Here is a 14,112-nt window from a genome sequence, read left to right as displayed (position 1 = left end):
TCGCCAAAGAAATGCCACTATTTTCACCAGTGTTACGGTGCTCTGGCTGAACTTGGTGTAAATAGAATGCTCCTGCAGGTACGAGATAAATTCAAGAAACTGAAATGTCTGTACCTGCAGGAGAGAAAACGCCTGCAGTCCTGCGGTCAAAGCTCAAGGTCCCAATTTCGGTTCTGGGAGGAAATGCACCAGTTAATGGGTGACCGGCCAGTGGCATCGGACCATTTGCTGGAATCCTCATCCTCCCAGACGTCCTGTGAAATACCAGCCCCATCAATACAATATGATAATTGCGCCAGTCATCATTTACTTTTCTAAACTAAAATATGCTACCGCGGTAAAGTTAGCTTGACGTTTGATATTCGTTTGATATTCGACTCAAGCTAACCCGACATGAATGAAAATGGCTGCATCTCGTCAACCACAGAAGCTAGAGTGATTAAAACTAACTGTGATTTGTTTCACAGTCTCTGTTTTACATGTGAATCCTAAGAATAATTTCTGGAAAAAAATAACATACCGCATATACGCACCCTTAGCCTCAGCCACGCGTAAAATGGCTTTATCTCCTCAACCACAGCAGCTAGAGCGTCCAAACCAACTTTAATTTAAAGGAGGCCAAATGTGAATTGTTTCACAGTCTGTGTTTTACCTGTGTAGCCTAAGAATAATTTGTGAATACAATAACATATCGCATAGACACACCACCGTCCCAGCATCAATTAAAAGTGCTTGATATCCCCAACCACAGCAGCTAGCATTTTCAAAACAACTTTAATTTAAAGAAGACCAGTTGTGAATTGTTTCACAGCTTCTGTTTTACATGGGAATCCTAATAATAATTTGTGAGAAAACAAATGGTTGGGGATATCAAGCCATTTTACACGTCAGGCTAAGTGTGCGCGCATATGCGATCTGTTTTGTTTTTCACATATTATTCTTAGGATTCACATGTAAAACAAAAGCTGTGAAGCAATTCATAACTGTTCTTCTTTAAATTAAAGTTGGTTTGAACGCTGTAGCTGCTGATCCAGGAGCATCGTCTGATGTGCCTCGAGTACAGAAGGATGTACCGTCTGACTGCACGCACCGCTGCCAGGCAGGATTGGCGATACAGCCACCTCTTGGAAATGCTGGACCATGCTGATCAACAGCACCAAGAGGTGGTTGCGTTGCACGCCAAATTTCTGCACACAATAACAAGAGAACTGCAGGTGCCTACCCCAGCTCCCGAATCAGCGTTCCGAGAAGTTTGTACAGAGCAATACCCACTCGCTTCTGCAGCAGCACAGGTGTACGGACATGTATTGGTGACGGCTCAATGTCCACCTGTACAAGTTCCACCAGTTGGTCAAACGTAGCTCGGATGACCTGAAATTTTTCAATCCATTGTTCGTCAGACAGAGGGACGATGATGCGCCCGCATTCATCTTTCCTGCCGATGCACAAATAGAGGTTTGTACATAGGAACGAAGTGGATGAGGGCATCTGCTGGAAAGAAAGCTCTAGATAAGAAAGCAATAGATGCACGATTCCTTTCCTGCAAACCCATTGCATGGGACTGAAGGAGTTCTTCCCATACAAGACTTAATCTAGCCAGTGTTTGTCTGCGTCTTCTCCATCCATCCATTTTTGTCGCAAATACGTTGTAAGTAGGCCTATGATTTTATATACCCTTATAACTAATTAGCAAATACACACACATTATGTATTTATTATATTAACAGCGTTTGTTTAAGTTTCCACATTTTCTGCATAATTAATTTTAATATTTCAAAGTACCTGTGTTTGAAACCAACACATCATGAGTTGTTTTTAATATATTTGTTCCACATTAACGCATATTTTTGATTACTGAACAATTAATCCTTTTGTTTAGCACATTAACAGTTACGCAGTTGGCTAAGACTAATATATATGGGTGTGTGAAAGGACATCAGTAGCCTAAGAAGCATAAGAAAAGCAGTAATGGGAATTGGTGAGTGCTGTCGGTTTTTGTACACATGCTACTTCTACCATTTCTAGAACAACTAATTCTAAACAATAGTAATAACTATTATTATTTTCTTCTTCTTGGCAGCATGAACCGTTTTAGCTGCAAGCCTTTTGCATTCTAGACAGATGGGGGTAACCTTCTCTTCATCTCTGCCTAGCATGTAAAGCCTCATGTAAACCCCTATGCATTATTTGAACGATATCCTTTATCTCGCAGCATCTCTTTTCATTATTAATGAGGTCGTTTGCATTTGGATGACTAAATTCTCTCTCTAAAATAAACTCTCATGTAAACGTGGAAGCAGAACTGTCATGACCAAAAAAGCGCGAGAGATCTGTTGTCACGCTTTTCAGTTTTTGCTTGTAAACTGCCCCAATGTCTGCCCAGGGACTGTCAATGGCAAGGGAAAATGCAATGCATCTTGTGTCATTTAAGTGACGCTTATGTTATAATTGTAAGGGTCACTGATAGATAAATACAATAAACAAAACACACACACAGACAGACAGACACTCACATATTCTCAGACATACACACAGACTCAGACGCAAAGACTCCCAGACACAGACAGACATACAGACTCTCAGACACTCACACACACACATACTCTCAAACAGTCTGTCAGACACTCACACACAGACTCTGACTCTCAGACACACACAGACTCTCAGGTAGATTCACACACAGACTCTGACACATAGACAGACAACAGACTCTCAGACAGACACACAAACTGACTGACACAGGCTCAAATACTGAAAGACACACAGACACACAGACAGACTCTCTCTCTCTCACACACACACACAGACTCTCAGACAGACTCACACACATACCCTCAGACACAGACTGACAGACTATACACATTCACACTGACACAAAGACTGACTCTCGGACAGACACACATACACGCAGACTGACAAACACTCTGAAAGAATCTCAAACAGACACACAGACTGACTCTCAGACATACTCTCAGACAAACTGACACACACACACACACACACTCAGACACACATACTCTCAGACTGCCTAACTGACACACACACACACACACATACTCTCAGACACACACACTCAGACAGACTCACACATACTCTCAGACACACACACTCAGACAGACTCACACAGACTCTCAGACACACACTCATACTCTCAGACACACACTCAGACACAGACAGACAGACTCTCACACAGACTCTCAGACAGGCTTACACACAAACATACACAGACTCTCAGACACATACTCTCAGACAGGCTTACACACACAGACTCTCAGACAGACACACAACAAACTCACGGTCTGTGGCTGGCTCTCCTGCAACGCCTCTCTGGCCTCGTTGGACAAGGAGATGGGAAGGGAGGGGTAGTGCAGACCTGGGGGCAGCCGCAGAGACTCCTCCCTGCGAACCAGAGCCATCTCCTCCTTCTGCAGCACGGAGTGAGGGAGGTAGAGAGCTGGAGAGAGAGAGGACAAGAGAGGGAGGACAGAGATAGGAGAAATATTTCCAACCAGAAACCCTGACTAGCCTGACACTCAGAGCGGTTTCCCATCATGCATTGCAACAGTTCAAATCAACCATGAGGCAAACAAAACAAGAGTCTAAACAAAACACTGGCAGAACTAGAGGAAGCTCTGGATATGAACTCTTGGAAGCTCTGGATAGGAACTCTTTACAGAGGAAGCTCTGGATATGAACTCTTGGAAGCTCTGGATAGGAACTCTTTACAGAGGAAGCTCTGGATAGGAACTCTTGGAAGCTCTGGATAGGAACTCTTTACAGAGGAAGCTCTGGATAGGAACTCTTTACAGAGGAAGCTCTGGATAGGAACTCTTGGAAGCTCTGGATAGGAACTCTTGGAAGCTCTGGATAGGAACTCTTTACAGAGGAAGCTCTGGATAGGAACTCTTGGAAGCTCTGGATAGGAACTCTTTACAGAGGATGCTCTGGATAGGAACTCTTGGAAGCTCTGGATAGGAACTCTTGGAAGCTCTGGATAGGAACTCTTTACAGAGGAAGCTCTGGATAGGAACTCTTTACAGAGGAAGCTCTGGATAGGAACTCTTGGAAGCTCTGGATAGGAACTCTTGGAAGCTCTGGATAGGAACTCTTTACAGAGGAAGCTCTGGATAGGAACTCTTGGAAGCTCTGGATAGGAACTCTTTACAGAGGAAGCTCTGGATAGGAACTCTTGGAAGCTCTGGATAGGAACTCTTTACAGAGGAAGCTCTGGATAGGAACTCTTGGAAGCTCTGGATAGGAACTCTTTACAGAGGAAGCTCTGGATAGGAACTCTTTACAGAGGAAGCTCTGGATAGGAACTCTTGGAAGCTCTGGATAGGAACTCTTGGAAGCTCTGGATAGGAACTCTTTACAGAGGAAGCTCTGGATAGGAACTCTTGGAAGCTCTGGATAGGAACTCTTTACAGAGGAAGCTCTGGATAGGAACTCTTGGAAGCTCTGGATAGGAACTCTTGGAAGCTCTGGATAGGAACTCTTTACAGAGGAAGCTCTGGATAGGAACTCTTTACAGAGGAAGCTCTGGATAGGAACTCTTGGAAGCTCTGGATAGGAACTCTTGGAAGCTCTGGATAGGAACTCTTTACAGAGGAAGCTCTGGATAGGAACTCTTGGAAGCTCTGGATAGGAACTCTTTACAGAGGAAGCTCTGGATAGGAACTCTTGGAAGCTCTGGATAGGAACTCTTGGAAGCTCTGGATAGGAACTCTTGGAAGCTCTGGATAGGAACTCTTTACAGAGGAAGCTCTGGATAGGAACTCTTTCTGGAGCAAGTGGAACAAACTCCACAACACAAAACCATTTACTGATCCACCGATTCACTGTGGCTCCACTTGGAACAATTATTTTAAAACAGACTGTTAAGAGCAATTCCCAAGCAGAGCACTCGTACACACACTGCGTGAACCAGCAAAGACTAGCAGTCACCTCCGGACATTCCTGTAACACTACAAGCGATCAAAAGAACAGCATCATAAACTACAGCCCGTGAAATCCTGACGGACAGACATGATCCTGAATGAGATGCTGAAACACACCACTCCCAGACTACAGCAAGCATTGTAGTTTCCAATCTACTCTGAAGGTTTCATCACAGCCATATACAAGAGTGGAGATCGATTAGACCCACACAATTCCAGAGGTGTCAGTGTGTCAGCAGCAGCAACATGGGCACATTACACTGTGCCATCATAAACACAAGAGTATTACACTTCCTTAAAGAGAAAGACGTACTTCATAAAAGTCCAGTAGGATTCCTGCCTAACCACAGAACTAGAGACCATATTTACACCTTAAATCGTCTGATAGGCAAACCTGTACATAAAACACAACATGGGAAGATCTTTGCATGTTTTGTAGATTTTTAAAAGGCTTTTGAGTCTATTTGGCACTGTGGCAAAGTGCCCCGCCCCTGTGTGCATTTGTGTGTTGTATGTGTGTATGCGTGCGTATGTTAATGTTGGTGTATAGATTGGTACACGGGATATAAACGGGTCTGTGTTTCACGTATATTTAAATAGTATAATTATATTTAGGCACGAGGATGGCACATCACTTCACGTGCAGATAAAATGTGTATAATGTGTGGCACGGGGTTGCACGTAATGAATTCACGTGCTGGGATTCAAGTGAGTAATTAATTAGTAATTGAATCCCAGCACAACAGTATATATAGATGCACAGTTTCACTCAGTCGGGGTTGGTGTTCAGAGAGTGGAGAACGGGTGAGAGAGAAGGAGAGTTAAAATCGTAATCGTAAATATAATAAGTGTTTTGCTTGTACTCACCGTGTTTGTTCGTCTCCGTTTCACCTGTGTGTTAGTGTTTAGTCGTTTTGTATGTCTGTTTATTTTGGCGCAAGTGCCGTGTCCCGTGTTTTTGTCTGTTCAAACCTTTTATTTTCTGTGCTGTTTTATTAAATGCTGAGCGAAACCATTCGCTCAGCTCCACCAAAACCCCAAGTCTCTGTCTGTTTACTCCCTGCTTCTGGTCTGACGCCACCCACTCTGGCCGTCTTTGTGACACGTGGTGTCATCGTGGGATAACCGCGCCTCCAAGCGTCAGACCAGGAGGGGTTTTGTTTAGAAAAAAAAAAAAAAAAAAAAAAAAAAAAGAGGCAATGGCAGAAGACGCCATCAAACTGCGGGGCTGGTTCCTGGAGAATGCTGGGCTGGAGGCCCAGTCTCTGCCCATGGTCGTCCGGGCTCTGTGGATGATGGACTGTGAGAGATGGGAGGCATATCAGGAGGAACACACCCCAAACACCTTGGAGGAAGGTGTGGAGTTTGTCCTCAGCTACCTGGAGGCAACCATAAATGGAACAGCAGCCCAGGTAGCAGGACCACCAGCAGAGGGTGAGTACCTGCTGTCCCCATCTCCACCAGCAGAGGGTGAGTACCTGCTGTCCCCATCTCCACCAGCAGAGGGTGAATGCCTGCTGGTTTTGCCTCCACAGCCCAAATGGGAGGAGCCTGAGCATCCACAGCCCAAATGGGAGGACCCCAAGCGGAAGGAGCCCGAATGTCCTACGCCTGAGTGGGAGGAGCCCGAACGTCCTACGCCTGAGTGGGAGGAGCCCGAACGTCCTACGCCTGAGTGGGAGGAGCCCGAACGTCCTACGCCTGAGTGGGAGGAGCCCGAACGTCCTACGCCTGAGTGGGGGGAGCCCGAACGTCCACAGCCCAAAAGGGAGGAGTCGGTGCGTCCACAGCCCAACAGGGAGGAGTCGGTGCGTCCACAGCCCAACAGGGAGGAGTCGGGGCGTCCACAGCCCAACAGGGAGGAGTCGGGGCGTCCACAGCCCAACAGGGAGGAGTCGGGGCGTCCACAGCCCAACAGGGAGGAGTCGGGGCGTCCACAGCCCAACAGGGAGGAGTCGGGGCGTCCACAGCCCAACAGGGAGGAGTCGGGGCGTCCACAGCCCAAAAGGGAGGAGTCGGTGCGTCCACAGCCCGAAGAGAGGGAAGTCGGTGCGTCCACAGCCCTAGGACCCAAGCTGCCAGCAGAGGGAGAATGCCTGCTGGTCCCACCTCCACCAGCAGAGGGTGAATACCTGCTGGTGCCGTCCCAAGAGCCAGAAGGGGAGGGGTTACAGGCTCAACCCCCTGAAAATTTTTGGGGGGGAGAAGGGCAGGATGCTGGTGTCCCCCAGCAGCCTCTAGCTATGCTGCTGAAGGCAGCACGGCGCGCACATGCCCAGCCGCCACAGCAGAGGGAGCCAGCACCGCCACAGCCTCCCTCTGAGTGGCCAGCATCAGCCCCATCGCCTCTACCTCCGCCACCTCCACCAGCAGAGGGTGAATACCTGCTGGTTCCACCTCCACCGCAGTGGGAGGACTGCTGGCCCCTCCCACCTCCACCAGCAGAGGGTGAATACCTGCTGGTTCCACCACCGCCAGGAGCAGAGGAGCTGGAGCTGCCTCTGCCTCCACCACCACCAGGAGCAGAGGAGCTGGAGCTGCCTCTGCTTCCGCCACCGCCCGGAGCAGAGGAGCAGGAGCTGCCTCTGCTGCCCGTACCTCCGCAGGGAGTACGGTGGCCGGAGCCCCAGAAAGGGGAGCTGCCGGCCACGAAGAAGGGGGAGGAGGTCTGGAGACCACTTTCCCCAGCAGCAGTTTCGCTGCAGGAGTTCTTGTGGCCGGAGCCCCACAGGAGGGAGCTGCCGGCTACGAAGAAGGGGGAGGTCGGGGGACCACCTGCCCCCGCAGCTTTTTCGCTGCAGGATGGGACCAACAGGCTGTCAGCCGTGCCACTACCGGCAGGGGTGCTGACAGCATTGCCAGCCAAGGGCCCACTGAAGCCTCCCTTCCCAGCCCGAGACTTTGTCCTGGACTGCTGGGTTTTTAAGGGGGGAGGTGGCCGTTGAGGCCATGTGTGCTGCGCACAAGGGGGGGTATATGTGGCAAAGTGCCCCGCCCCTGTGTGCATTTGTGTGTTGTATGTGTGTATGCGTGCGTATGTTAATGTTGGTGTATAGATTGGTACACGGGATATAAACGGGTCTGTGTTTCACGTATATTTAAATAGTATAATTATATTTAGGCACGAGGATGGCACATCACTTCACGTGCAGATAAAATGTGTATAATGTGTGGCACGGGGTTGCACGTAATGAATTCACGTGCTGGGATTCAAGTGAGTAATTAATTAGTAATTGAATCCCAGCACAACAGTATATATAGATGCACAGTTTCACTCAGTCGGGGTTGGTGTTCAGAGAGTGGAGAACGGGTGAGAGAGAAGGAGAGTTAAAATCGTAATCGTAAATATAATAAGTGTTTTGCTTGTACTCACCGTGTTTGTTCGTCTCCGTTTCACCTGTGTGTTAGTGTTTAGTCGTTTTGTATGTCTGTTTATTTTGGCGCAAGTGCCGTGTCCCGTGTTTTTGTCTGTTCAAACCTTTTATTTTCTGTGCTGTTTTATTAAATGCTGAGCGAAACCATTCGCTCAGCTCCACCAAAACCCCAAGTCTCTGTCTGTTTACTCCCTGCTTCTGGTCTGACGCCACCCACTCCGGCCGTCTTTGTGACAGGCACCCAGGTCTGTTATTGAAATTACTGCCAAACATGGTCACTGAAACTACATTTAAACAAGAGCAAAATTATGATTTTCCAAAAGAACAAAAATCTGGAACAAACTCTTTCACTGGGTTATTCTGCCCATCCTCCTCTATGGGAGTGAGGTCTGGGGTCCAACCTTGAGCCAGGATTACAATAACTGGAATAAAACCCCAACAGAAAGGATGCAATTGCTATTCTGTAACAAAGTGCTTGAAGTTCACAGAAGGGCTTCAAACAATGCTGTAGAGCCGAGCTCAACACAACAGAACTGAACCCCGAGGTCACAGTGACATGAATTGAATCGATTTCCTTCTCTGCTGCTCACAATACACCACGGGAAGAGACCAGAACTTTACAAAGAGCTCAAACTGTAGGACACTGAAGGACGAGGGTCAGGGTAATGATTGTGGTGCGAACAGCGACTGCTCCCACTGAGAGGGGGAGGGAGAGAGACAGGACCAGTAAAACCACAGTGTTTAAACAGACTCCACTAGGGTCTATCTGCTCCCACTGAGAGAGGGGGAGGGAGAGAGACAGGACCAGTACAACCACAGTGTTTAAACAGACTCCACTAGGGACTATCTGCTCCCATTGAGAGAGGGGGGGAGAGAGACAGGACCAGTAAAACCACAGTGTTTAAACAGACTCCACTAGGGTCTATCTGCTCCCACTGAGAGGGGGAGGGAGAGAGACAGGACCAGTAAAACCACAGTGTTTAAACAGACTCCACTAGGGACTATCTGCTCCCATTGAGAGAGGGGGGGAGAGAGACAGGACCAGTAAAACCACAGTGTTTAAACAGACTCCACTAGGGACTATCTGCTCCCATTGAGAGAGGGGGGGAGAGAGACAGGACCAGTAAAACCACAGTGTTTAAACAGACTCCACTAGGGTCTATCTGCTCCCACTGAGAGGGGGAGGGAGAGAGACAGGACCAGTAAAACCACAGTGTTTAAACAGACTCCACACACACGTATGTACACACAAATACGTATCTTTATATGACTATCTTTATTTAATATTTTTGTATCTTTTAATATAGATTTAGTTCCTGTAATCATTTATTATTATTTATTTTGTAATTGCTTTGGCAATATTTCTGCTGTAGTCATGCCAATAAAGCATCTTTGAATTGAATTGAGCGAGGGAGAGAGAGAGGATAGAGGAGAGGAGAGACAGAACCAGTGGATTGGTCAGTTGGGCAGCAGTGTGGAGTAGTGGTTAGGGCTCTGGACTCTTGACCGGAGGGTCATGGGTTCAATCCCCGGTGGGGACACTGCTGCTGTACCCTTGAGCAAGGTACTTTACCTAGATTGCTCCAGTAAAAACCCAACTGTATAAATGGGTAATTGTATGTAAAAATAATGTGATATCTTGTAAGTCGCCCTGGATAAGGGCGTCTGCTAAGAAATAAATTATATTGACAATTGGAACAACCTTACCTTCAATCTTGAGTCTGTCTGCGAGGTCCAGGAAAGTGGCTAAGGATTGTGGGAAGATGGAGGATAGTGTTTCCATGGTAACGCCTTGATACTGCAGCAACTCAAATGCACTGGAGAGAGAGGAGAGAGAGAGAGAGAGAGAGAGAGATGCAGAGATGATAAATTAATGTTTAATTGATACACTAAAAAAAACCCTCTCCTGGCCCCTCCCCTCATTTCTGATCGCTAATCAATACCTGATCAGTCCGCTGCGCTCCTTGCTGATCGGGGCGTGGGGCAGCTCACATCTCCAGCGATGAGCGGACAGACGGACAGACCTCAGAACAGACAGGGCCTCATGCAGCCTGATAGACACACTCTGAAACTGTGAGAACCGCTGGGGAGACACACAGCGAGCTTCTGAGAAACCTGAGAGAGAGAGAGAGAATTCAGTTCCTGCTCTATGCAGATGACCTGGTCCTGCTCCCCCCCACAGAGCAGGGTCTTCAGCAGAGCCTGTCACTGTTAGATCAGTACTGTCAGAACTGGGCACTGGCAGTAAACCTGGACCTAGAGTTATGGTCTTCCAGAAGAAAGCCAGATCTCAGGGAAACAGGTACCGCTTCACTCTGGACAACACTAGACTGGAGCACAGCACCAGCTTCAACTACCTGGGTCTGACTATCAGTGTGTCAGGGAGCTTTAACCTGGCAGTGAATTTATTGAAAGGCAAGGCATATAGAACTGACTTTACAAAATTAAACCACCTGTAACAATTTGACTTAAAAGTGATTCTTCTCTATGGCAGTGAATTGTGCGGACCCCTCATAAACCCTGACTACAAAAAATGGGATAAAAGCCCAGAATTATTCTACAGCTACACAGGAACATACCCAACAGTGCGTGCAGGGCTGAACTGGGATGTTTCCCATTGCTACTCAATTAAAAACAGAGCAAGATATTACTGGGTCCATCTAAACCAGGCTGACTCACACGCCTACCAGCACATAGCACTGCAGAGCGACACACTGCACCTAGAACAGAATCCCCTCAGCACTGCAGAGAGACACACTGCACCTAGAACAGAATCCCCTCAGCACTGCAGAGAGACACACTGCACCTAGAACAGAATCCCTTCAGCACTGCAGAGCGACACACTGCACCCAGAACAGAATCCCCTCAGCACTGCAGAGAGACACACTGCACCCAGAACAGAATCCCCTCAGCACTGCAGAGTGACACACTGCACCCAGAACAGAATCCCCTCAGCACTGCAGAGAGACACACTGCACCCAGAACAGAATCCCCACAGCACTGCAGAGCGACACACTGCACTCAGAACAGAATCCCCTCAGCACTGCAGAGTGACACACTGCACCCAGAACAGAATCCCCTCAGCACTGCAGAGTGACACACTGCACCCAGAACAGAATCCCCTCAGCACTGCAGAGCGACACACTGCACCCAGAACAGAATCCCCTCAGCACTGCAGAGCGACACACTGCATCCAGAACAGAATCCCCTCAGCACTGCAGAGAGACACACTGCACCCAGAACAGAATCCCCTCAGCACTGCAGAGTGACACACTGCACCCAGAACAGAATCCCTTCAGCACTGCAGAGTGACACACTGCACCCAGAACAGAATCCCCTCAGCACTGCAGAGCAACACACTGCACCCAGAACAGAATCCCCTCAGCACTGCAGAGAGACACACTGCACCCAGAACAGAATCCCCTCAGCACTGCAGAGACACACTGCACCCAGAACAGAATCCCCTCAGCACTGCAGAGTGACACACTGCACCCAGAACAGAATCCCTTCAGCACTGCAGAGTGACACACTGCACCCAGAACAGAATCCCCTCAGCACTGCAGAGAGACACACTGCACTCAGAACAGAATCCCCTCAGCACTGCAGAGTGACACACTGCACCCAGAATAGAATCCCCTCAGCACTGCAGTGACACACTGCACCCAGAACAGAATCCCTTCAGCACTGCAGAGCGACACACTGCACCCAGAACAGAATCCCCTCAGCACTGCAGAGAGACACACTGCACCCAGAACAGAATCCCCTCAGCACTGCAGAGTGACACACTGCACCCAGAACAGAATCCCCTCAGCACTGCAGTGACACACTGCACCCAGAACAGAATCCCCTCAGCACTGCAGAGAGACACACTGCACCCAGAACAGAATCCCCTCAGCACTGCAGAGCGACACACTGCACCCAGAACAGAATCCCCACAGCACTGCAGAGCGACACACTGCACTCAGAACAGAATCCCCTCAGCACTGCAGAGTGACACACTGCACCCAGAACAGAATCCCCTCAGCACTGCAGAGCGACACACTGCACCCAGAACAGAATCCCCTCAGCACTGCAGAGCAACACACTGCACCCAGAACAGAATCCCCTCAGCACTGCAGAGAGACACACTGCACCCAGAACAGAATCCCCTCAGCACTGCAGAGAGACACACTGCACCCAGAACAGAATCCCCACAGCACTGCAGAGCGACACACTGCACTCAGAACAGAATCCCCTCAGCACTGCAGAGTGACACATTGCACCCAGAACAGAATCCCTTCAGCACTGCAGAGCGACACACTGCACCCAGAACAGAATCCCTTCAGCACTGCAGAGAGACACACTGCACCCAGAACAGAATCCCCTCAGCACTGCAGAGCGACACACTGCATCCAGAACAGAATCCCCTCAGCACTGCAGAGAGACACACTGCACCCAGAACAGAATCCCCTCAGCACTGCAGAGAGACACACTGCACTCAGAACAGAATCCCCTCAGCACTGCAGAGTGACACACTGCACCCAGAATAGAATCCCCTCAGCACTGCAGTGACACACTGCACCCAGAACAGAATCCCTTCAGCACTGCAGAGCGACACACTGCACCCAGAACAGAATCCCCTCAGCACTGCAGAGACACACTGCACCCAGAACAGAATCCCCTCAGCACTGCAGAGTGACACACTGCGCCCAGAACAGAATCCCCTCAGCACTGCAGAGCGACACACTGCACCCAGAACAGAATCCCCTCAGCACTGCAGAGTGACACACTGCACCCAGAACAGAATCCCCTCAGCACTGCAGAGACACACTGCACCCAGAACAGAATCCCCTCAGCACTGCAGAGTGACACACTGCACCCAGAACAGAATCCCTTCAGCACTGCAGAGTGACACACTGCACCCAGAACAGAATCCCCTCAGCACTGCAGAGCAACACACTGCACCCAGAACAGAATCCCCTCAGCACTGCAGAGAGACACACTGCACCCAGAACAGAATCCCCTCAGCACTGCAGAGCGACACACTGCACCTAGAACAGAATCCCCTCAGCACTGCAGAGAGACACTGCACCCAGAACAGAATCCCCTCAGCACTGCAGAGTGACACACTGCACCCAGAACAGAATCCCTTCAGCACTGCAGAGTGACACACTGCACCCAGAACAGAATCCCCTCAGCACTGCAGAGAGACACACTGCACCCAGAACAGAATCCCCTCAGCACTGCAGAGCGACACACTGCACCCAGAACAGAATCCCTTCAGCACTGCAGAGTGACACACTGCACCCAGAACAGAATCCCCTCAGCACTGCAGTGACACACTGCACCCAGAACAGAATCCCCTCAGCACTGCAGAGCGACACACTGCACCTAGAACAGAATCCCAAAAATTAACACATTTAGAAAACACACAGAAGTCACATTGGAAAGACAAATTAAAAACACAGAATAAACTAAAGTGCTAAAAAGAGACTTTATCCCGGCTGAATACCTGGTCAGAGTCAAAGACACAACACTGAGGCAAATCTTGACCAAGTACAGACTCAGTGACCACAGCCTGGCCACTGAAACAGGCCGACATAAAAAACCCTGGAGCGCCGTAAGAACATAAGAAAGTTTACAAACGAGAGGAGGCCATTCAGCCCATCTTACTCGTTTGCTTGTTTGTAGCTTATTGATCCCAGAATCTCATCAAGCAGCTTCTTGAAGGACCCCAGGGTGTCAGCTTCAACAACATTACTGGGGAGTTGGTTCCAGACCCTCACAATTCTCTGTGTAAAAAAGTGCCTCCTATTTTCTGT

The 14,112-nt window shown here is 48.9% G+C and overlaps 1 protein-coding gene across 2 annotated transcripts in view; it reads right to left on the bottom strand.

The window, feature by feature from the left end:
* mto1 (mitochondrial tRNA translation optimization 1) overlaps positions 1–14,112 on the bottom strand; it is a 54,193-nt gene that overhangs the window by 10,026 nt on the left and 30,055 nt on the right. For both annotated transcript variants that reach the window (XM_059012471.1, XM_059012472.1), the window contains 3 exons: positions 10,255–10,426; positions 10,019–10,128; positions 3,297–3,454 (listed from right to left, as the gene is read on the bottom strand). In XM_059012471.1, coding sequence (XP_058868454.1) covers positions 3,297–3,454; positions 10,019–10,128; positions 10,255–10,426 — 440 coding nt within the window. The remainder of the gene's footprint in view (positions 1–3,296; positions 3,455–10,018; positions 10,129–10,254; positions 10,427–14,112) is intronic.

This window comes from Acipenser ruthenus, chromosome 44, assembly GCF_902713425.1.
Source record: "Acipenser ruthenus chromosome 44, fAciRut3.2 maternal haplotype, whole genome shotgun sequence".
In the NCBI taxonomy this organism is placed as follows: Eukaryota; Metazoa; Chordata; class Actinopteri; order Acipenseriformes; family Acipenseridae; genus Acipenser; species Acipenser ruthenus.
This window is presented reverse-complemented; position numbering and strand designations above follow the sequence as displayed.